At 52.4% G+C, this 24,463-nt stretch overlaps 3 protein-coding genes across 3 annotated transcripts; all 3 read left to right on the top strand.

The window, feature by feature from the left end:
* Window positions 1–1,377: 1,377 nt before the first annotated feature.
* Window positions 1,378–2,479, top strand: FIBRA_04076 (uncharacterized protein; the record flags this gene model as incomplete). Its single annotated transcript, XM_012325895.1, has 6 exons — window positions 1,378–1,426; window positions 1,485–1,645; window positions 1,711–1,803; window positions 1,865–2,186; window positions 2,243–2,408; window positions 2,461–2,479. 6 exons carry the CDS (start codon window positions 1,378–1,380, stop codon window positions 2,477–2,479), a joined length of 810 nt encoding a protein of 269 aa, XP_012181285.1.
* Window positions 2,480–3,252: 773 nt separating this feature from the next.
* FIBRA_04075 (uncharacterized protein) lies at window positions 3,253–18,653 on the top strand (the record flags this gene model as incomplete). Its single annotated transcript, XM_012325894.1, has 32 exons — window positions 3,253–3,361; window positions 3,411–3,531; window positions 3,582–3,653; window positions 3,708–3,888; window positions 3,942–4,094; window positions 4,145–4,320; window positions 4,375–4,397; window positions 4,450–4,510; window positions 4,566–4,661; window positions 4,718–4,838; window positions 4,894–5,029; window positions 5,083–5,223; window positions 5,274–5,607; window positions 5,667–5,730; window positions 5,791–6,097; window positions 7,227–8,689; window positions 8,744–11,740; window positions 11,798–13,552; window positions 13,600–13,758; window positions 13,806–13,850; window positions 13,903–14,083; window positions 14,135–16,045; window positions 16,093–16,140; window positions 16,193–16,231; window positions 16,284–16,322; window positions 16,375–17,658; window positions 17,709–17,783; window positions 17,836–17,927; window positions 17,984–18,078; window positions 18,128–18,193; window positions 18,250–18,482; window positions 18,538–18,653. 32 exons carry the CDS (start codon window positions 3,253–3,255, stop codon window positions 18,651–18,653), a joined length of 12,693 nt encoding a protein of 4,230 aa, XP_012181284.1.
* A 485-nt stretch (window positions 18,654–19,138) lies between these two features.
* Window positions 19,139–24,023, top strand: FIBRA_04074 (uncharacterized protein; the record flags this gene model as incomplete). Its single annotated transcript, XM_012325893.1, has 5 exons — window positions 19,139–19,953; window positions 20,002–21,194; window positions 21,252–22,783; window positions 22,836–23,121; window positions 23,179–24,023. 5 exons carry the CDS (start codon window positions 19,139–19,141, stop codon window positions 24,021–24,023), a joined length of 4,671 nt encoding a protein of 1,556 aa, XP_012181283.1.
* Between the last annotated feature and the right edge of the window lie 440 nt (window positions 24,024–24,463).

Here is a 24,463-nt window from a genome sequence, read left to right as displayed (position 1 = left end):
TTGATAACCATCTAGGAGATATGAACAGGTCGTCAACTTATAGAGCTGTATCGTGATGGGATTTATCTTATACAACCCCGTGTTAGGCACTGGTTGCAACCTTGTCTACACATTTGACTTTTTTGCACTCGCGCACTCTGCCCGGACCTCGCTACCATGCGCTTTGCGTTCACGTTCGTTTACAGCATTCCGGTCAGGGTCGAAATGAGATTATTGTGGTATGCAGTGAACGAGCATAAGCACTACACGTAACAAAGAATACAAATGAGTTGAATAATAATGATTAACACTCACGAGGCAAACATTACCCTAACGATCATACAACCTCACAGAATTCAGCTGAATATTGACCGCAGAGAAATTGGTGGCAGCACCCTCGCCCCCAGATTTTACATCATCATCCACATCTTAAAGGATACGCGAGTCGCAAGGACAGCAGCAAGCTGTTTAATTCACAGCAAACACTTGCGCGACAATCCCTTGCTAAGGGCTTCCTGCTTGCCCTTCAACGACCTGTTCAACGAAATCTTAAGTGCTCGCCTGAGACCGACGCGAGAGAAACTGTGTCGCTCCGTCATCAAGGATGAAGATTGCGAAGGTCTCGATGATGAGCCATCGGCCTTTCGTGGGCAACAAGTGAATTACTTGCTGCCATATGTGGTATTCGTGAACACTAGGGAATAATCCTAGTCTGCCATAGGCTTGGACGACATGGAAGATATCTGGCTGTTGGGGTCGCAGAATGAAGGATCTGAAGATGCGGAGAGATTGGATTGTGCATGCCAATTTTTTTTCACCTTGTAAAGCTTAGGCTCTATTAGCGATAAAACCGAGAAGTTTCGACCCGGTGAGACATTGCCCAAGAGTAAATGACGGAGCTGGATGAAGCACTTAGCATGAGACACCACCATGACATTTCAAAATTCCCAAGTTCCTCCGGGATGGCGGCGATTGCCTGCGACCAGCTGCCAGCTTATTCGGCACTAGTGCAACCATGGTGGCCTTCCCTCGTCCTGCAGCTAAACACCTCAGCATCCGCCGCAAAACTTCAAAGCTTCAGCGCTTCAGCCCTGGCGCGTATCGTAAGGGGCCGAAATCAGTTGGGAAGACGCACGCGTTGTCACGGTCACGGTCATTCGTTTTGCTTCATGTTACTTATGACGTCACGCTGGCGCGCTCGAGCAAAACCGCGCGTCATTGCAAGGCGGATATGTCAGAAACCATGTCAAAGGTCGCGCATTTTGGTCACAAGCCCTCCAGTATAAATGCTTTATATGGGGGTGAAGGCCGTCTTCAACCTCCTTTCTCCACCGCCTTACATTCGCCCGCGCAATTCAACCACCAACACCCATTTGCGATCAGAACTTCATTGGTACGATGGCATCAGTCTCCAAAGCAGCTAAAGGATTCTCTATCGACTTCTCGGGTACGTTTTTCTTCTCATTGAGTGGGCACAATCTGACTTGAATATGATTCATTATCAGGCAAATGTGTCATAGTCACCGGCGGCAACCGTGGTATTGGCCGTGCCATCTCCGAGGCCCTTGCTGGGGCAGGCGCACGCGTCGCAGTCATCTACAGAGGCTCGAAAGATGCAGTCCAAGTGGCGGAGACCATCGGAAAAGAGAACAATGTCAAGTGCAAAGTATGTAATCGGGCTATTCCCATAGCGGCCTCGATCTCACGAGATACCATGACCTCTTCTCTTAGGCCTTTAAATGCGACGTTTCTGATGCAGAGCTCGTGAAGAAAGTTTTCAAACAAATCAACGACGAGATGGGTCCGGTCACCGGCCTAGTTGCGGTGCGGTAGTTTTTCCTCTAATCTTCCAAATGTACTGTTGATGGGTTTCGCGATATCACAGAACGCAGGTGTCTCCGTGGTAAAGCCTGCGCTCGAACTTACGAAGGAGGATTTCGATAAGGTCTACACCGTGAATGTTCTGGGCGTGTTCAACGCAGCACGGGCCGCCGCGAAGCTCTGGGTTGATGCCAAATACCAGGGCGGATCGATTGTCATCACGTCCAGCATGAGCTCTCAAATCATCAACCAGGTCGCGTCCGGAAAGCCGCTCACACAGGTGTTTTACAATTCATCCAAAGCCGCCGTATCGAATCTCACCAAGGGGATGGCATCTGAGTGGGCACAATACGCGATACGTGTTAATGCTATCGGCCCCGGATATGGTGTGTATTATTGCTGTGAGGGAAGTGGGTTTGATACCAAACTTGGATTTAAACAGTGGAAACCGATCAGACATCAGGAATGGAGAAGTCGATTCGAGACCACCAGGCGGCTCAAGTTCCACTAGGTCGCTTTGCGAAGCCACATGAGATGGCACCTCAGACCCTGTTGTTACTATCTGATTACGCGAGTTACATGACGGGACAGGAATACTTCGTTGACGGGTGAGTAGTAGCCAATCTGATGCGTGGATAACCGCTAATGCAGTGGTCATAGGGGTCAACTGGTTTTCTGAACTAGATCCAGATACACTTGAGCTACGGATTTTGATCCTTGTTGTCTCGTGAAGATTTGAATGCCTTTGTCTGGATTAATTAGATGGTAGTAATCCAATTCTCGTATTCATTGTACGTTCCATGACCATGAAGCTAGTCAGTCTTCGCTCCGCTTCAGCTCTGTTTATGGCTATCGCCGCAGTTTTTTTTTGACAATCTAGTTGAGATCGGCCTGACAGTATGTGAACATGGCTGCAGTGGATTGCGGCCCGCGGGGTCTTGAGTACAGGCGCGATCGACAACACGATCGGTCACACCATGTCACAATGTACAGGTTTGCTCGACGATTGAGCGTCCACTCACTAGTAACGCGGTAAATGGCTAAGGCAACTGGATCTGCTCTTCTTCAATTGGCAGCCATTCGGGAGGCCTAGCATACGAAGGGTTGTTAGAGCGGATTGAAGATCATAGTGAGCCTACGTCCCCATCATCTGACCTTCAGCCGGCATGCGCGGGGCCTACTATCGCTTCCGACGGTTGTATCTTGCCCCTCCAGGCTTTCATCATTCTCATGACCATCTCCCTCTACGACCACCCTACACCATGCTGTCACGTTCATCTGAGGCGGCCCGCTGCTGGGTCCCATCCTCGTGCATCCCTTCACCTGAGCCTTCGGCTCCACAAGCAGCTGATCAGACGGTTTCAATACATAGGGAAATATAAGCTTTGACATGCAATGCGAAAGACTCAGAGGGTTGCTAGCGTTCCGTAAACCTCTTCGTGTCTTTGTGAAATGTTCTTTCTATCCAGTTGGAGATCGTCCGCTAGTAAACGGGCAGCGATCTCGGCGTTGTATGCCAGCGCCGCTGCTGTCCGTGCTGTATCACCTGCCAATGATACACGTAAGTGCATCCTTGTTTTGCGACGGCGTATACTGATGTTCTGGAGAAGTGCTTGACCCAGTCTTTACTCGCATTCCGACTGGGACAGTCAAGCCATTCGGCTGGGCGTACAATATGGCGCTGGTCCAAGCTCATGGGCTTGCCAGTCAACAGCCTCTATGGTTTGATTAGTACGTCTCTTGAAAGTATTTGGAAGTGCATATTCAGGGTTTCAATTCAGCGTGTCAAACTCGGTCTGGCGTGGTGGCACAATCGAGTACAGTGAGATGCAGGAAGCTGCACCGTACTGGTTGTAAGCTATACTTCTCCTCAGATGTTCTCGATTTTCTCACAGCACTACTCCCAGCAACGGTTGGGTCGCACTCGCTCACCAATTGGGGAATAGTACTTTGCTTGGATATACGAAGACCTTCCTGGATTACGTCTACGCCTCACAGGAGTCTTCAGGATATTTTGGTCCATATCCTTTTAATTCATCACTTCCGACTCTTCTGTGGCCACGCTACATGACTATGCTCGGCCTGATTGTACGTATCGTGGGTGGTGTTCCAAAGAATATTGTTGACACCTGTGGAGATAGCAATATGCTGAAGCAGATGCGACTGAATACTCCAATATTACGGATCTCCTACACAACTTCGCTCAATATGCAACACAGAAGTTTGCTAGCGGAGATCTCGGCGATCCATCTCTTGGGCAACAATATGAATATCAACAAGTCAGATGGGAAGAGGTGTGCTACGAACTCTGTGCTTCTCGGTCTAATCTAATTCACGCTTTTAGCTGGTTCTAGTCATGCAATGGTTGTACGATAACGATCCAAGGGGACAGCAGGAGCAGCTAATTAGTCTCATGAATGCTGCCCGGGCTCAAGGGTTCTCTTGGAAGAACGATTTCTTTGTTGATAACGGAACCTTTCCAAGAGTGGCTGTCCCTACTGACGAAGCCAGTATGTACAAGTGAGTCATCGCGCTTTTCGTTTGGATGCAAATCTTGCTTAATTATCCTTGTAGCCATGGCGTGAATATTGGAGAGGGTATGTTGGCATGTCCCCTGTCACCTCACTCTGCTCATCCGGATGATTATAGCGTTGAAATCAGAGGCACTCACTTGGCGCATGACTGGAGACCAGAGCGACATTGACAGCACGTACGTATCACATGGGTCCACTAACCCATTTGTCTTTTTGACCTTATGTGTACAGCTTTAATCGCATCAACATGACTTGGCAGTATCATGGACGTCCGCAGGGAATATTCAACACGGATGAACACTTGGCAGGTTTACACCCATCCAGGGGGTTCGTGATCGCGTCTCCATCCTTGCAAGCGGTAAGAGCTTACGAGTATCATTTAGGTCTGAATATTGCGTGAGCGTCGAGACCATGTTCTCTCTGGAGACGATATATGCGACGCTTGGGGCCCCTGAATGGGCGGATCTCCTTGAAAGGATCGCCTACAATTCGCTGCCTGCACAGGTACATTCGAAGCCGAAACCTAACGTGTATTCGTTGATGGCTTAATTCTTGGTAGAGCACTCCGGACTGGTGGTCACATCAATACCTGCAGCAGACAAACCAGATCTGGGTTCATAATCACACCGATGGTGTTGTATGGACAGACGGTTTATACAGTAATGTAATGGGGATGGAGCCTAATTATCCATGCTGTACGTACAGATCGTATCTAGTACTGCGCTTTCTGATGCTCTCTGTTGAACAGGCACCGTCAATCACCCCCAAGGTTGGCCGAAATTCTGGAGCAATAGCTTTCTCTATGCGGACAACTTAACGGCACTTGTTCATGCCGCACTTGGACCTGCTACGCTACAGACCCAACTGGCGAATGGTGCTGACACTGAAGGTATATTTTCAACAATTCCTTGAGCGCCTCTCACTGACAGCTATCTCCAGTCACCGTCGATACCCTGTATCCCTTTGGCTCAACGCTATCGTATACAATTACCTCGTCCAGAGCATATACGTTCTATATTCGGATTCCACAGTGGGCGCAGTCACGCAGCACTATTACTGTCAATGGCGCGAAAGCGACTACGCTGTCACCCGACTTTACCACCGCCCTTCAAAGTGTACAAGTAAGGGCTGGGAAGACAACCATTGTTCTGTATCTTGACATGCAGATCGAGATTGAGCCCAGATCGAACGGAAGTATTGCTATATACCGTGGTCCCTTATTATATGCGGTGGATTTGTCGTATAATGACACGACAACACCTGCAGCGCTCAGGTATGTGTTTGCGAGTCCACCACGTCCTCGATATTTTCTTACCAACATCCATCTGGCAGGTCACCGGGCCCGTTGGAATTTATTGAAACTTTGCCCAACGTCCCTGCATCCGATTTGCTCACCGTGAGTAGATCGGTTCATGATGTTGTTTGCTTGCTCCTGAACTGGTTTCATTGCCTGCAGTACGACAATCACACTCATGATCACTTCTGGATGGCGACTACACCATGGAATATTGCAATTGACCCGTCGACTCTGGCTTTCTACGAGGATATGGTGGACGAGCTCCCGTACTATGTCTGGGAGACGGGCGCACAGCCGCAGTCCATGACGGCGGTGGCATGCGAGATCGACTGGCCGACACTATTAGGAGATGCCGACTGGCCGCCGCAAAGCCCGAATACGTGCTTGGGTGGCACGTTTAATGTTACTTTGAGACCGTTCGGTGGAACGAGACTGAGGATTGGTCAGTTGCCTACTATGTCGATTGGTGCGTAACAGATAACCGCACGTTCGACAATACATAAAATTGAGGAATGCATGCATTATTTACATTAAGAGCATGTCTGAATGTCGGCACTTCAAACATCAGGGTTATTGTAGTGTTTAGAGTGTTCAGAGACATTGAACGCCAATATGTCGTGTAGCATCAGTCTACAATTCTATTCAGGTAACTGACTGTCAGATGCGCGTGATGCTTGGTGAGAGCGTAAATGAACACTTACATCTTCAAGTTGCCCTAAGTGTTTAGTAATAGCAATAGTATCTTGACGTCAAAAGATTTCAACCTATGAGGGATCGCAAAGTTTGGCACCATCTAGGGCGGTATACTGTTGTCATTTAAGTTTTGGGTGGGAACCATGGTAAAGAGCTGATGAGGGCCAAAGGCCAAAGACCTCTTATTGTATAAAACTTTACGAGTTAAGTTGCGTCTCCATAGGCAGATGGCCGGTTGTGGACTCCGTCACGGCTTGTACTAAGATTCAGAATCTAGATAGCATCCTGTCAAAGAGACATGATCACATGATCAGACGCGATCGCGAATTGACCGGCCCTAAATATGTTCGTTCGTTCGCTCGTTGTCGAACGGTGAGGTTCTCCGTCGTTGCTGGCCGTCTCGCTGTCACCGTATCTACCACTAGTCGACGGTTACAGTCTACATTTCCGGCCAAGTGGACTTCAAGACCCCAATCTCAATCCCGAAGCTTTTAGGCTATGTTCTAGTTTCGATCTGTAGCAAATGTCAGAATACTCGTCCACCGCGCCCTCAATAGGGCCTCCGAGGTCCCCACTCTTCGGGACCGCTACGTTCTCATCTTTGTCAGCCACACAAACACAAATGTCTCCATCAAGATTTTCCTCCACGGTTCGTTCTGGTGAGTGTCATCGTGACGTTTATGTGCGCCCGCGTAGATCCACATGTGGCACCACCGTATTCATCTTCGAAAGCGCCATATCGGACTGTGTTCATTAAGGAGCCTGTGTCCTGGTGTAAATCGTGTGTGTAAGCATACGCTGTCTGAGATTAGGCAGATTGCGTTCGCATCCAGATTGAAGTCTATGCAGGCCGATGTCTTAAATCCATCAGGTGTATACTATGCTGATGCCTTTCCTCCTAGTAACACCAATAGCTTCATCATACGATAGTGACGACGCATCCTCAGGCCGCCAAATGCGCAGGATCGTTGTGTCGCCTACGCCCACTTCCGGATATTCGGATAGTTACGCGTATTCCGACGAAAATTCCCTCCAGGATGCGGCCGAAGTCGAAGCCGAGCTCACTCTGGACAGCGTAGAAGACCAGATCGCCGAGACGGAAGATTTTCTTTCGGAGATGTCTCGTGGGTCCTCGTCTGGAGGGGGATCAACATATTCTTCATACACAGGTCCTTCTACGTACACATCTCGTACGGGCCCATCAACCTTTACGTCATATACTGGAACTGGTTCTGCTTCCGGTTCCACTCTGTCAAATTCTTATACTTCAGGCGATTATCATTCGGGGACCACGTTAATGGTTCAGAGGCTCAGTACTATCTCAGAGCATACTGAGAATGCTCCTTCGCGGCCAACCTCGTATGCACTGTCAGGAGACGTAAATCGACACTCGGTACATACGGAAGTTGGAGCATTGCCTATCCACCATGCGAGGTCGTCCACAGAGCCCACTGGGAGGGCACAAACTCCGGGGCGGACGCTACCTCCGGTACCAGGGAAAAAGGTTGGTGAGCTGGTGGCATCCTTTGAAGACAGGTCCACCTCCGTTGGTAGTCCCGCACATATGCTCGGGCACACCAGGACATCCTCGGCGCCGTTAGGACCGAGGTCACCTAGTCCTTACACCTCTACGCAGAGTCGCTCCATGCCGACTTTGAGTAGTGCAGGGTATGGATATGGGAGTACCACTGGGTACGGAACTACAACAGGATACGGCTCTCGATCATCGTCTCCTACAAAGAGCAGAACAGGATCTAGTGTTTCGTATTCCGGCCTTAACACTACAATGTCATCCATGTTGTCACCACCGCCTCAAACAACCGCATCTTTATCCGGTGCTTCACGATTCACATCCAGTACTGCAATAACCACTATGACTCCTGGAGGCACAGACACATACACAGGCTCGGGCTCAATGTCACAGACAAGCTCGGACGCGTACACACGCACGCTTACTGCGACGAGTTTGAATAGCTTCACGGGCACACCGACGTCGTCTTCCCTAACACCGAGACAGCGTGGTTCCCCTGGCGACTTCAGCTCCGTCAGCAGGGTTCAAGAAGTCTTGAAGAGATGGACTGACAATAAACCGTCTATGGCGAAGTTCAGTAAATTTGGAACATCTCCGTCGCCGACCCGCAATGAGAATTTCCTCAACGTGCGGCGCCGGACTAGCAGAGGTAGTGCGAGAATGAAGGAGAGAACTCTTCCGTTATCTGGTCGTGCTAGCAGAAGAGTAAGTGATCCAGCAATGTCTGATGTCGGAAGCACCATGAGCGACAGTATGAGCACAAGCGGATTGCTTCCCCCGCCCTTCGACATCAATGAATTGGGACAATATACGGGCGCCAAAGAAGCACAAGAGGTGACCAATGGGCTCTTTCGCTTCGATTTGAAGTGCTAACCTTTCGTGTTGTAGCCGCTGCGCATAGGTTTGTTGTGGTATTTGAATGTTCATGCTCCCCCGCCATATAAATGGCAGAGATGTCAGGCCCTACTTTATCCCCACATGCTGCTCCTATCGTGGATAGCAGCAAGCGGAGGACGCGGTGTCGTAACTCTGGATCTGCTCAATTGCACCGAAGTCCGCTCGGCGCCGTCCCCAACACATCCTGCCGCCCACGATGACGTCGGTACCGTTGCAGCGATCGTCCAGAGTCAAGATCCAAGCAATTTGGTCCGGGGAAACCAGCCAGAAGCAAACCTGATGGAGACCTTGTGCCCATTCCATTTACTTTACGGTGACGGCATAGAACGCCTCGCCTGCGATAGTCCCCGAGAAAGGGTAAGATGGGTCAGTGCAATATGGCAAGTTGATTCATCTTCATCACGGCTTTTCATGATCTTATGGATCTTCTCCAGGGACGTCTTACAGCGAGCAGATACTATTCCTGACCGTTCTGCCACTGGATCGCCTACGGGCTCAGTTAGGACGGTACGCTCATTCGCAAGCAGTGGATCCACAGAGTCTAGCTCGGGCTCTGGATCGGCGTCAACACGTTATGTCCCGTTCATTGAAAACCTGCCGGACATATCTGACCTAAACTCCCTCTCTGGCTCAAGTGCCCGTACCGGCCTATCGTACCGACCGTCACTCGCATCTGCTCACCGATCAAGAGCCACAGACGACTCAGCAGTATCCAATCAGGCGTATATGTACCCCGGCGATCCTCGCGTTATCGCCCCGAGCAGGAGCAGTTCTTTGCGGCGTACAAGCTCTTTGACTGACCTGGATGAGGAGTTCGCATCTGCCGTAAGACGAGCGCGCGATTCACGTCCTGGGTTAGGTTTCGGCTTGGGACTTGCGGGAGGAATACCCGTTGGTGATGGATCCCCTGTCACTGTGTCCAGCGGTCCTAGACTAGGTCGTGACGTCTATATGTCTCCCCCTCCAAGCGTGGGGCGAGACGACAAGTCTCGAAGTCGGGCCTCGGACAGTGTGACGTCTGCGTCCGATGACGCATTCTTTACAGCGGGAGCAGGCTCCAACGGATCGAGGGCTCATACCTCTAGTTTCTATTCCTCGTCATCTTTCACGCGTGGATTGACAACAACGGACACTAGGACGACAACTGGTTTAGTAACAGATGAGACCCTCCTGGATATTGTATCTGGTTCTGGCACCAATATCGTCGCGTCCACTCTCTCTTACAGGGGAACGGCATCTGCGTCGTTGCTGGGGGATTCGCATAGTGGATCGAGTGGATTGTACTCGTCCACATCGCCGTCACGCAGTGGGTTATCAAGGTCAGGTGGAGTTCGTAGGCGACCTGCACGAAGTGCCTCACGATCGTACCCGTCGTCATACATCAGCAGTGCGGAGGAAAGCTCTGACAAGGAGAATTCGGCGAGTTACGGCTACACTCCAACCCAAAGTCGCTCAATCACGGACGGCTTCAGCACCTTGGAAAGCTACACTCTGACTGGGACATACACTCCCACGCCTTCTTCTGGTTCACACACCCGTTCGACAGGAGAGGCTTCCAGCGATTTGCCAGAATCCACTACCAGTGTCGAAAGCGCCGAATATGTGACAGCAAAATCCCCTTCGGAGCTCTCCTTCGTCTCGCTCCCGACAATTCCTTCGTTATCAAGTTACGAGACCGCAGAAGTGTGTTCTGATTACCGGACAGCACCAAAATGTCCTTCTGAGACGTATTCCGATTTTGAAACTGTGGACGTCTGTCCTACAGAACCGCCACTCAGCGAATACATCACCGCGGAGGTCTGTCCAACGGAGGTTTCCACCGAGTATGACACGGCCCAATGTCGATGCCTTAAGCCCGAGCAAGAGCTGGAAGATAATGTCAGTATCGAAGCGCCATCTACAATCCCAACCATCCCCTCGTCTCCTCCTGGTAGTATCGTCGAAGAGTTACATGAGCCGCGCCCAGAGGACGTCCCATTACCGCCCTCTATTTACACCCCTTCTGTTGTATCGAGAGCGCTTACAGAAGTATCTGAGGTTACATCCGAGGTGTCCACAGAGGAGCCCGAGATCTTACCTAGAGAGCCATCGGAAGAGTCTGAGATTCTATCTAGAGAGCCTACAGAGGAACCTGACGTTCATCCTAGAGAGAGCACAGAAGAGTCGGATATTCTATCTAGGGAGCTCACAGAAGAGTCCGGATCATTTGTAGGTGATGTTGTTCTTTCGCCGCCGCCGACAGAACCTTCTGAAGAGGTGATCTCCTCTGAGTCAATTTTGGGCCCGTCGCCCATTCCTCCTTCGGAATCTTTTCAGTCGTCTTTGCCTTCCGTGTCAACAGTTTCGACTCCCACCGAATCTTCTGTGTCTCCCTCACCTTCTAGTCTTCTGACACCAACAGTGCCGTCAACCTTCGATCAGCCGCCTACACCTTCGAGTCCTGCAGTACCCGAATCGCTATGGGGAGCCGAATCTGATGCATCATACGACTCTTCTCTGCTCAGAGCATCACCTTCGGTTCAGTCTCTAGCACTTCCTGAGGGTCCTGACACGTCGTTCGAGACATCTTTCCTAAGACCAAGTGGTTCTGTTTACTCATCGCAAGATATGACGCTCCTCACTCCGATCACAGAGATCAGTACTGAATCATCGGTCACAGTCCCTTCATCGCCCTCGTTGTCGCTTACGCCGACGCCATCGACAGTCACTTTACCATCGTCGTCTTCTCCGTCCTTGTCTGTTACTCCGACGCCGTCGACTCTCTCTCTTCCTCCAAGTGTGCCTTCTCCTTCACCAATATCCACGGAACTCCCTGCTACCGCCGTGACATTGTCGCGCACGCCATCATCTGTATCCACTGTTTCGTCGGCTTCCATGAATTCTTCCATTTTTGATGCTAGATCACTGATGGATTTCCCTGCGTCAGAATACGAGCCCTCGTTAATGCCATCGCTGCTGTCAACGGCATCTTCTCCGCCACCCGAACCTGTACGTGATACTTTCCTTTAAAGTAGCTTCGACTCAAATAGCGTCCTGTTTCTGCAGGTGTCTCCTCCTTCCGTTCCTCTGCCACCTTCCCCCTCTGCATCTGCAGCACCCTCAGTGTCGCTGAGTGTCAGCATTAGCACCCCCCATGGTGATGCACCTTCTGTCGCGTCTAACATCGAGACCATTGCGTCGGATGCACCCAGCCACATTCTTACCCACGACATTAATCGACTTCTCCATTACTTGTACGAAGTGAATGAACAGAGGGGATCTGAGAACAGAGAGTTGTCTCAGAGTATTGAGGATGTCAGACGTCTTCTGGATCAGTTGCTGGCACAATCTGTGCCCCGGGAGGAACATCTCCGTGTCCCCGAGCTTCCACCTCCGGTACCTCGGAAAGACAGATCTGTTGGGGGAAGTAGCGTCATCTCTTCTGTGCGTTCAGTTCTGATAGGACCCCGTGAAAGTCGTGGTGTCTCTCCTATGTCTGTATATTCGCCCGCCACTACACCTGTGCCTGCCTCTTCGCCTGCGCCTACGCCTGTGCCTGCACCCATATTCGCACCTATCCCTACGGCTGTACCCCTTCCTGCACGTGTTCTGATGCCCACACCTTCACCTGCACCTGCACAACCTAGATTGGTCCCGATGCCTATGCCCATGCCTATACCTATGCCTATGCCTATATCGCTCTCGCCCCCTCCCGAAAGATTGGCGTCCCCCGATTCCTCTGTTGCTGAATCGCTATCGTTCCTTTCCTCGCATCATTCCGACGATCTCAGTTTGTTCGAGTCGGAGGAATATCCTGTGCTTCCGTCATCGCCCTCTTGGCCGTCTTCGTCTTCCTCGTCTTACGAGTCATCTATTGTATCATCTCCGTCTTCCCTGAGATCTCGTACACCAACGCCCAGTGACATTTCTGTGGGTACGGATGTGAATCTGGAGGTGGGCCCGGCACCACTGCCCGTTTCTCCAGCGCGCTCCGTCTCTCCCCCGCGCTCCATCTCTCCGGCTCCTTCTGCGTCGTCGAGCTACACTGCCCGGCCGGTACCTCCGGTCGATCTGACCCCGCTTCGTGAAGCATTGGCACACGTGCGGGATGAGGTCACCGCAGTCCGGGAGGAACAACTCGCTTCCAACCAGATTCTCCATCAATTACTGGAAAGACCGGCTGGTCCAGACATCGCTGAATGCTGTCGACGAATTGAAGAGACCATTCAGCGAATTCTGGACCAAGTACAGCGTTCCCAGCGCCCCGCACGCGATGATGGGTCGGAGTCGCTGTATCCATCCGGGTCTGATACATCGCTCTGGGAAACTCTGAGGGATGGAATAGATAGGATAAGGCGCGATTTCCCTCCAATTCAGATGCCTGTACCTGTCCGTGTGGGCCCGTCCTTGGATGAGACGTTGGCGGGAATATTAGCAGAGGGATCAACGCCGGCGCCACCACAAGTTCAACCACCTCCTCCCATCATCCCATTAACATATCGTCCTGGCCCTCGAATCGCGCGTCCGCGAAGCGCAAGCCCCGTTTACGAAGCTGATTTGCCTGCCCGTCCACGTACTTTCCCGGTCACTCGGCCTGTGATCTTCGACAGATCTGATCCACGACCCATACCAAGACGTAGACCATCGAGAGTCTTCGCTCATCCTCCGTCCGAAAGCGAACCGCCGTATGCGCCTCAAGATGTGCCTCCACGGCATGGTCCTCCGCGCCCAGCCAGTGAGCCTGATATCGATTTTCTGCAGCACGTATTGGATAACCGTCGAGGGCGTCGTCCAGATACCGATGGTTATTTCAACGGTAGAGTATGTATTGAATTTGCTGCTTTTGAATCAAGCTGATTGAAGCTCAGGATCCTATCATGCAGAGGCCGCCTACAGCGCCACCGGCTGTGACTACTCCGCATCCAACTGCACGACCTGGTGCTCCCCCTGTAATACCACCCGGTGTCGCTCCACAATTTCCTGCGCCTCCTGCTGGAAATTTTGTTCCTATGCCATCTGCACCACCGGTAAGTTGATCGAAGTATGTAATGATAGGCAACTGATGGGACTGCAGACTATCCTTCAGCTACCGTTCGACGATATCCTAACGCTTTTGAGGGTGAGTTCTGGATTCGGATGACGCTGACGTGTTAGTGACTCTTGTAATTTAGGACAATCGGTCCGCACAGCTTGCGTCGATCGAGAACAATCGAGAGATGATGAGATACCTGAGGGAGCTCAATGACTGGCTAGGCCGAGATGTTCGCGACCGCCACCATGAGACACGAGGAATCAACGCCAGGATAGACCACATTACAGATCTTTTGAATGAGCTACTGGTTGGCAGGCAAGGTAAGTGCGATATTGCTCGTGGTATGATCGACGTAAACCCAAATTCTGTAGGACAAGCCGGACCAGGACCCCAAGTCATGATGCCCCAACCCCCTAGTGTCATTCCAACGCCAGGGCCACACATGGAACAAGAACAGGGAGGCCTGCCCCCCGGCTTTGTACCACAGCCTACCGTATTAGTACCGCCTCCACCTCAGGTTTATACAGGACCAGTCATTCCTCCTGACTACAGTGACGGGGATATGACACCTTCTCCTCAGTATCCTCCAGTGATTCCAGGCACACCTCTCCGAGACTTCTATACGCCCGACATAGCAGTTATACCCAATATACAACCCCCAATCATACACCAACAACCGGACTATAGACCGCCCCCTCCCCCCGGTCCAATCTATGAGGGCGAAGAGCCACCTGTGATTCCTGCACCATTTTCACCTTCCGATGATTATGGTGATGATAGTACTGGTAGCAGTGGTAGCGATGTCGAAGTTCTACACGTCATTCCACCTCCTGGGGTTATTCCGCAAGTTATACATCATGAGCAGCAAGCTAGCGGCCCCATCACTGTTTTGCCCCCCACGGAGAGACCTGCTGTGTTCCCTGATCCTACAACTCGATCGCCAACGCTCACCTATGTCGAGGGCCGGCCCTTTGAACCGGAAGGACCTGACCACTCTCCTCCGCCAATACACATACGTGTCCCTACGGGGCCTCGCGTTGGATCTCCTCGACATCCTGATGCGCCTTCTGCTCAGCCTCTAACGGTGGTGCCTGATGAACAAGTGCCTCCATCTGCGGCTGTGGCACCTACAACTATAGTTATTCAGCCATCTGGAGCTGTCGCGCCTCCGATGACTGTCCTCCCTGGTGGACCGCCAGTTCCCCCAGGTGGTATACCGCCACTACCCGAAGTAATCCATGTGGACGCAGGCTCGCCGCGATTTTCTAGGGATGAGTTCATGGAGACCCCTCATGGAGAGCCGACAAGAGTCTTGATTCGTTCACCTTCACAAGGGAGTCATGGAATGCACCAGTCTGAGCAGAGCTCGAGGACGCCCCCACCCATCATTATCCAGCCATCACAAGTTCCTGTTCCAGGGGTGTCTATTCCTGGAGTTGCTGTCCCTCATCCCCCGATAATTGTCGAGGCAAGGTCGCCACGGCCTGTGACTCCTATCCTTGTACGGACAGAGTCACAGTCCGGAAGGCGCAGTCCTAGCTATGGGGGTTATGAGGATAGTCCGAACTACGATGTACCTAGATCCCCCATGCGGAGTCCTTCGCGGACTACGGTGTCGTACCGGCCTGAAGGAGGACCCAGTGGGGCCACGGTGCTCCGTGTGCCCGCGCCGATGTCCCGCTCGCAACCCTCTCGTATATCGACTGATCCGCTCATCATCCGCCTTCCGTCGTCGCGCGACCCGTACGATCGAGAGCGCGATCGGCCCTCCCGACCCTCCCGATCGCTTCATCCTTCCGGTCGCAGCGATCCGCACGACTACGGCCGCTCTGAGCGACCCCGCCGCCGACCAGATTCCCCGCTCGACGATTACGGCGACCCTACCATGCGCATCGCGGAGCCCGTCCCCCGACGTGCCCACCACGCCTCCCGTCCGTCCATCCGCACCGCTTCGCCCTTCGACGACTATGACCGTGGGGAGGAGGCCCACCGTCCGCCTAGTGCGGGGCGTTCCGTCCGTCGCCCGTCCATGTCAGTACCTCGCTCTCCTTCGCCCTCGAACGAGCCTGGAGAGCCCGAGTCTCCCGTGCTTCGAGTCCCCCTCCACCCTCAAACATCTCCTGTTGTCATCCGTACAGGCAGTCAGCGAACTCGCCTACCGCATGCGCATCCTGCTGGGCCGCCGACCATTCTCGAGATAGAGCAGCCCTCATCGCCGCGTGATCCCGGTTCTCCTCAAGTAGTTCAAATCCCCACACGCCGCGACACCAGGCGCAGCGATGGTAAGTTCATATCCAGTTTTGTAAGGCTGTCTACTCATGTGGAACAGTAACGCATCGCCCACATATGGAGTCCGAAGAACGCAGCGCCCCTGACGGTGAGACAATTTCCGTTGGTACACAAATTGTGCCTCATGTACTTTTGTGCAGACGAAGAGCGCATCCCTTTGTCGAGGACGCCCAGTGATGGTAAGTGTCTTATTCAGGATCGCTCATCTACCCCTGCCCACAAATTTTCTAGTTTCACCGTTCCATGAAGCGAACATACGGACGCCGGGCGGTAAGGAACCAGATACTTCTCTGGCTTTTACCCAATCCTAATCCATTTGTAGTATCCCGAGTCCCTACACGTGGAACAGCAACCGGGCGAGCAGCAACTCCCCCGAGTGAATATGCTGAGTCCGTCTTGCCCACGGTCACTCGTCCAGCCTCCGTTACCCCCGCATCGCTCCCAAGATCCACAGATCACCCCCATCGGCCCGAGGAGGAACTTGGTAGTCCGTCTGAAATGGGAGAACATGACTATGATGATGCACAATCGATAGATCCAGAGAGAGAGGAACGGCATGCGACCCTGCGCGGCGAAGGAGTTCCACCAAGGATGGTTCGCGAGCCCGGAATATCCATTGCTGCCTCGCCGCCTCCCTCGGATGCTCTCGTTCGTCCACACTCTGGACCGGGAGATCTCGGCTTCGAGGACGCCGAGCGGGAACGGCACGAACGTTTCATGCAACTGGAACGTCAGCTCACCGGTACACTCGCCAACGTTCAAGAGGCTGAAGAAAGACGGGATCAGAATTTCAGGGCAAACGAGGACGAGCGGGAACGGCTGTTCCTCGAACATGAGGATCGTCGTGCTGACGAAGCGCGGCAGCGCCAAGACGAAATGTTAAGGGACCTGGAAGACCGTATTGAAGATCGTCTCGCTGCCATAGAGGTGCCGATACCGGTGCCGCCTCCCGTAGGATACACCGAAGAGCCCACACCGCCAATAGCTGACGTTGGTGTTACGGAGCAATCACCCATGGATGAGCCCGCTTCGCCTGGTCCTGCGGTAGACACACAGTCTATGATTGAGTCGATCGTTACCGTGGCTCAGGACGCAGCATCGCGCCACGCTCAGGAAATTCTCGATACAGTACGTCTAGAGCGTGAGGAGCTGGCACGAGAGCGCGAAGTGGGACAGGCTGAACGAGAACGGGTACAGGCTGAAGCCGAGGCTGCTAGAGCTCGGCTAGATGAGGAGCGTGAGGCGCGGATCCGTGCTTTGGAAGAGGAACTGGCGACTGTGCGCGCAGAGTTAGAAAACGAGCGACAGCTACGCCTGTCAGAAGAGTCGGAACGACGCGAGCGCGAGCGGATGGAGGCAATCGAGCGCGACGAGTCTCTGCGGAACCAGCTCAGCGACCTATCGAATATGATGGCCGAGCAGCGCGAGGACTTCATACTCAAACGTGAGGAAGCGAACCAACGGTGGAATACAAAGGAGGAATGGATGAGCCAAACAAATGGTCAACTCGGCCAGTTACAGGAACTCATGCAGCAGTTCATGGCTGACCGGGCTGATGACATAGTCAGGCTAGAAGAGGAGAAAGCTGCGCATGCCAATGACCCGAGTCAGTAGTGACACTTACTAGCTGATGCAGCTTGCTAACTTTCTTTCTAGCAAATCAGCATCTACTTGACGAGCTGACGCAGTTCAGAGCAGACCAAGATCGGCAATTACGGGAATGCGTGGAAAGTGAGTAATTCTGTCCTGTACTAAGGTATTGCTAATGCTCTGTTCCTCACAGGTATGCGAGCCCAATGCATTGAGCAGCATGAGAGAACCATGGAGGCTGTTAGAGCTACCGCGCAAGAGCAGGTCCCATTCAATATTCAAGGCGTAAGTGATCCGTTGTTTTGGTGTATTCGCTACGGTATTGAGGTGTGTATCGACAGTATCTTGACGAGTTCAGTAAGTCCTTGGCAGAGGAGGTACGGATGTTGCTGGGAGAAGTGGGCCGATTGAGGGAAGAGAGACGAGCCATCCAATAGTGAGTGCATTGGTGCTCTGCTGTTGGCTGCTGTCTCACCGGACACCAGCGAGCTCGGTTGCCTTTTAACCATGAAGTCAAAGGTTGGTCCTGGAGGTGTCTTCGATCCGGAATGGTAAGTACTATATTACTACCTTACTGCTGGATTTCGCTGAAGGTGGGGGATTATAGGAGGCCACCGACTGGCGCTTGCGCTGGGGATCCTGGTGCCGCTGCGCCTCCCCCGCCTGTCCCCGAAGCCCCCCCGATGGCACCAGAAGAACCGGTCCTCGCACGTCCAGGGTGGCGTAGCGTTGTGCACCGAGGGACGCGTCGGTCACGGCGTAGTGCTGCGGCTGCGGCCCCACCGCCTGAGCCTCCCGTTGAAGTTAGACCGCCTGTGCAGTCTTGGGCGACCTGGCAACGTGAGTATTACCCTGCGAAGTGATGTTGGCGGCATTTAAATTCCGATTGTTATAGCGAATCCGGCTTTTGCGCCAACCCCTGCTCCTGTGGAGGCCACACTGCTTGTTCCTCCACAACCCAGCCCTGGGCTGTTCGGACCTCGCTCGCCCCGTGACTCTATTATCCGCTGAAATGACGAATTACACTACATTGACCAATTTAACGACCTAAACATGATGTGATGATACCACCCAATGATTTTATGGTGTTCTTGCTGTGATATCCTCCACTGCTGTTGCACATTTCTCTCTTCACGATGTACGATTGTGATGATTCATGGATATCCTTTTTTCTATGTTTATGCATTTCATATGTTGTATGCTCTTGCGCCATATTAGAATTCATTGATGTTCACTATGCTCGTGTATAGTGTCACTGTACGTGCCAGCGGCTGGATGAGAGGACTCTTCGACCATACATAACCACAGTCCGGGGCTAGGGTTGGGCGTTACATAATTGACTACTGGGCGCTTGGTGACATGTGGCGGTCAACGTGTGCCTTGCGTGTGGGCTATCGCTTTTACGCTTTATCGGCTAAGTACTTACATACAGTACGTGCTCTGTCTCGGACTGTCTGGAGTGGCACAGTGTAATTGTCAAGCGGCAGCATGTGTCCATGGATTTGCCGGAAACAGCAGTCCGCCTATTGTCTGAGCGTGGGAGTGTGATGGGCCACAATGAGCGGGCGTCTACGAGGTCAAAGGCAGACGCGGTTATTGTCTGCGACGGTCCACAAAGACAATTGAGACAAAAACCATGGCTTGCCCAGCTGTCCTCTATTCATCCCCTCCTCCTCTTCCTCTTTTACTTCTTTTTAGCGATGCGTCGCCCATCCGACCTCGCAGTGGACACCTCTTCGATGCCGCCTACGACCCCGACGACTCCGGATGCCTCTACTCTCAACCTCGAGAACACTATCACCACACTCGACGCTGATTCCACCCTTCCACAGCCAACTCTCCCAGAATGCCCCACTCTCCAACCATCTATCCGTCTACTCTTTTCCCTTGTATCCACTCGTGACTTCTACACTATCGTTCTCCCGGCCATCCTTACTTCCATGCTCGCGGGTGGCATTGCGCCCTTCATGACCTATGTAATCGGGCTCTCGTTTGATGCTTTTGCACAGTTCCCTACGACGCCCAACCCTCCAGAATCGGCCAAGACCACTCTCCTGCACGGTGTCGGCATCGCAGCACTCGAACTCGTTGCTCTGGCTGTCGGTGCGCTCGCGCTCAGCAGCATCACCTCCAGCCTGTGGATTTGGACCGGCGAGCGCAACCTGATGGCAGTACGCAAGAAGGTGTATGCGTCTGTAACGCGAAAGGATATGGTTTGGTTCGATTTGAAGATGGGTGCCGACGACTCTGTCCTGTCGACGGACGAGAGTGGTCCTCTCGGCGCTGGAGGTCTCATGGCGAAGTTTGCCAGGTGCGCTTTACCGATTTGTCCTTTGTCTGTGGCTTATTCTCTCTCTAGAGAAACTGATGAAGTGCGCATGGCCTCGTCTCTTGCGTCCGGCATGATCATTCAATATCTTACCACCTGTGTCACTTGCCTGATCCTCGCATTTGTACGCTCGTGGTCCCTCACACTCATTATTCTTTCGGCTGTACCCGTTCTCATGTTCATTCAAGCCCTGTCACAAGTGTTCGCCGGCGCATATTTGAACGTCGAGCGTGCACAGACAGCCACAGCGTCCACTCTTGTAGATCGCGCTGTTTCGGCGATCTCCACGGTAAAGGCATTCAACGCGGAGAATCATGAACACGACAACATCAGTCGTGTTCTGGATGCCGTGCAGACCGCGGCGAACAAATGCGTTACCGTCTGGGGCATTTCTTCAAGCTTTGCGCAGTTCACAACCATGGCCATGTTCGTTCAAGGGTTTTGGTTCGGGTCGAAGCTTGTGCGTGACGGGACTATTAGCCCAGGAGATGTTATGGCTGTCTTTTGGGCTTGCCTCATCGCAACAAGCAATCTCCAGATGTGCATCCCGCAACTGATGGTTCTCGGTAAAGGCAAGTTCTCCATGGCGGCATTACTTACTCTGGTGGAGTCTGGTGCAGCCGCGCCTTTAGGCCGTTCAAAATCGGTGTCATCCAAGCGACGAGTTCGCCTTCGCGGGATCACTCTCGAGAAGTGCAAAGGCGAATTCGAACTCGATAACGTCACCTTTGCATATCCTTCTCGGCCCACCATTCCCGTATTGCGGGACGTGTCGATCTTCATTTCCTCAAACGAGATATCGTTCATCGTGGGCGGTTCAGGTTCAGGCAAGTCGACGATCGCACAGCTTCTGCTGAAGATGTACGTGCCTCAGACGGGAGCGATCAAACTCGATGATCAAGAGATCAACTACCTTGACGAGGATTGGATGCGCTCCAACGTTGCCGGGGTCACCCAGAATTGCATCTTGTTCGACATGAGTGTGCATGATAATGTTGCCATCGGCCTTGCGTATCCGGGCAGCAACCGTCGCCCAGAAGATGTCTCACGTGAGGAGGTCGAGGCAGTATGTCGGGTGGCTCTCATGCACGACTTTGTTAGGGACCTGCCGGAGGGATATGACACCGCGCTTGGGAATGGTGGGGCCAATTTATCTGGTGGACAGAAACAACGGCTGGCTATCGCACGCGCATTACTACGCAATCCTCCTGTCCTTATTCTTGGTAAGTACATCTATCTACAGACAGACTTTTTTCTCGCTAACATCATTGAATCGACAGACGAGGCTACGTCCGCACTGGATGCGACCTCTCGTGTTCTTGTCTTCGCGGCCATCAAACAGTGGAGACAGAACATGACAACTATTGTTATTACCCATGACCTCTCTCAAATCGAGTCCGACGACTGTGTTTATGTCCTCAAGGATGGACAGCTCGTCGAACAAGGCTTTAGATCTGATCTCGAAGAAGACCCAAATGGCGAGTTCCGCGCGATACTCGATGCGCAGGACGCCTCAGGTGGCTTCCAGGAGAAGCATAACGAGCAACCCGAGTCTGTACCTGTCGAAGCAATCCTTGAACAACAGGATGCTGAGCTTCAAGAGGAACTTGCAGCTGTCAAGGTGCAGACGAAGGCACTCAGACACCAAAGTATCGCGCCCTTGACCCTTCGTCGACTCACTACAACACACTGGATGTTTGATGTCGTTGCTGACTTGACACGTCCCGTTGAGCTCCCTCCAGCAGTGGTGGTTAACAGCGATGAGCAGGACGTTCAACGGTTCATCCCCACTGAAAGGTCGACCGAAGAAAATATGACAAAGGGGAACCGTAGGAAGACCCTACATATTGATATCCCTTCTCTCGCATCGCCTCCCCCTACATTAGCATCCGCCAACCACCGATATAGCTTGCAATTTACACCTACTTCTCCGACCGTATGCTCGAACCGCTCGACGACGACGCTCTGGTCTCCAGCAATGATCGAAGACGACGATGAGTTCGATAAGGAGAAAGCAGCGATGCAGTGGATGGCAACTGAGGCGTCCAGCAAGCGTCGCGGAATGGGCACCTCGATGGACAAGCTCCCTATCAAGCGCGAGAGAACCCGGTGGGACGAGAAGCATCTAGCAGCTCTGACTTCTGTGAAAGTAGAATTGCCTGAAGCGCAGCAAAACGCATCTACGAAGGGCGGTCAGCAGTCGTTCTGGAGTCTCATTCGTGATATTTATCCGACATTACCCACCAAGCCACTCCTGCTTTTTGGGATCTGCGTATGTCTTGCGAGTGGTGCCATGACACCCATCTTCTCCTTCCTTTTGTCTCGTCTCCTTTTCGAAGTTTCCATCGGTGCGCGCGACGTATCAACTATCAACACCTACGGCGGGATTGTACTTGCCATCGCCGCTATAGACGGCCTTCTTATCGGCCTCAAGTATGGAATCATGGAGGTCATCGGAATGGCGTGGGTTACGCGTATTCGCAAAGCTTGTATCGCGCGCTTGCTCGCGCAAGACAAGAAGTGGTTCGACTGCACCGACAACAGTCCTCCGCGCCTTGTGCAGATCCTCATCAAGGACGGCGACGATGCGCGTTCGCTCATCGCTACCGTGCTCGCCCAGGCCGTCGTCGTCATCGCCATGCTTGGGATTGGATTGACATGGGCTCTAGTGTGCGGGTGGCAGCTGACCCTCGTCGGGTTTGCTATTGCGCCAGTGTTCGCGTTGACGATGGCCGTGCAGACAAACCTGGTCGCCAGGTGTGAGACTAGGAACAAACGCGCCCGTGAGGTGGTCGCCAAGGGATACTATGATGTACGTGTCTCGATTCTTTTCACTTAAGTTGTAACTCATCTTCCTCTTGTAGTCTATACTGAACGTCCGCGGGATTCGGGCTATGGGTTTTGAAAGCGCCTTCCAGGAGAAGTTCGACGCCTCAGTAAACAAGGCACTCTCCACAGGGGTGCGGGGCGCTTTTGTGGAGGGCTGTACATACGGGGTCGCTAGTGCCCTCATCTATCTTGCAGAAGCCTTATTGTTTTACGTCGGTGCCATTTTGATCGCTCGCGGCACTTATTCTTATTTGCAAATGGTCCAAACTCTCAACCTTGTCGTCTTCTCCGTGTCTATTGGCTCGCAGCTGATGGCGTTCAGTGAGTTTCTTTGTCGAATAGGATTTACATCTTGCTCATCGTTTGCCTCTCTATTAGCACAACGGATTGCCAAGTCTATTCAAGCCACCCGGGACTTCAATCAGTTGCTCAAGATCTCTACAGACACCGACGAGTCTCGTGGAGTCCTCCGTCCAGAAATTCGAGGCACTGTGTCTTTCAAGCACGTTTCTTTCTCCTACCCTGAACGCCCGGACGTTCCTGTTTTGAAGGACCTCTCACTCGAAATTGCAGACGGCGAATGTGTCGCAGTTGTTGGGTCGTCAGGATCCGGGAAGTCGACAGTCGCTGCTCTCTTACAGCGGCTATACGAGCCCGAATGTGGATCAATTACCATCGGTCACAACGAAGTACGATCGACGGATGTGCGCCATCTCCGAGACCACGTCACCGTCGTCAGCCAACATCCGAACCTATTCGACACTACTATCACCGAAAACATCTCTTATGGCAACAAGTCGCTCAGCTTCGAGGACGTGCAACGCGCTGCGATAGCGGCGAATGTCCACGACTTCATCGAGTCCCTACCAAAAGGCTACGAAACTCTTGTCGGCGAGAACGCGGCGCTGATCTCGGGAGGTCAAGCACAACGTCTGGCCATCGCCCGAGCATTAGCGCGTCCGGCGCACATCTTGATTCTGGACGAGTGCACGTCTGCATTGGACGCTTCAAACCAAGCTGCGGTGATGGACACGCTGATGCAAGCACGAATTGGTCGGACAACACTGGTAGTGACCCACAAGCTCCAAATGATGCGTATGTGCGACAGAATTGTTGTTGTGCACAATGGTGTCATCGCGGAGGAGGGCACGTACGAGGCTCTCATAACAAGAAATGGAGTCTTTGCGCAGCTCGCGAGCGGCGGTGAATGGACCGGCGACTAATGACTGAACGATCGCGACTCATGTTTTCTATTTTCACCTTTTTTTTTCCTGTACTCCTCGCCACTGTAGCACTGCTTTTCTCCTCGGGTTATATGGATCTTATAGCATAGTTCTGATACCTTATTACTTTCGATTTCCGACTGCTAGTTTCGACGGTTGACACTGACACCCACGTTCATTGTAACATCATAATGACTTGCACTGTATTCGTTCAGCTATGATTAGAGTTACGATTATGCAATCGACTTCGTTGTATCAATATTTTGCTGCGACTTTGCCTCATCAGCTGGGTGCACTGAACAGATAACGGGACAGTTTGCTAAAACTATTTATGCCCACACAAGTACCCATATTCAGAATCTGGGGAGACGGGGAAATCTGAGTAGTATAATACAATCTTATGTAGCTAGTCAACAAGGTCATAATGCTACGGCTGTCGG

This window comes from Fibroporia radiculosa (assembly GCF_000313525.1).
Source record: "Fibroporia radiculosa TFFH 294 genomic supercontigs, scaffold2568, whole genome shotgun sequence".
Taxonomy (NCBI): Eukaryota; Fungi; Basidiomycota; class Agaricomycetes; order Polyporales; family Fibroporiaceae; genus Fibroporia; species Fibroporia radiculosa.
Note: the sequence above shows the minus strand (reverse complement) of the source record. Positions and strands in the feature narration are given on the sequence as shown.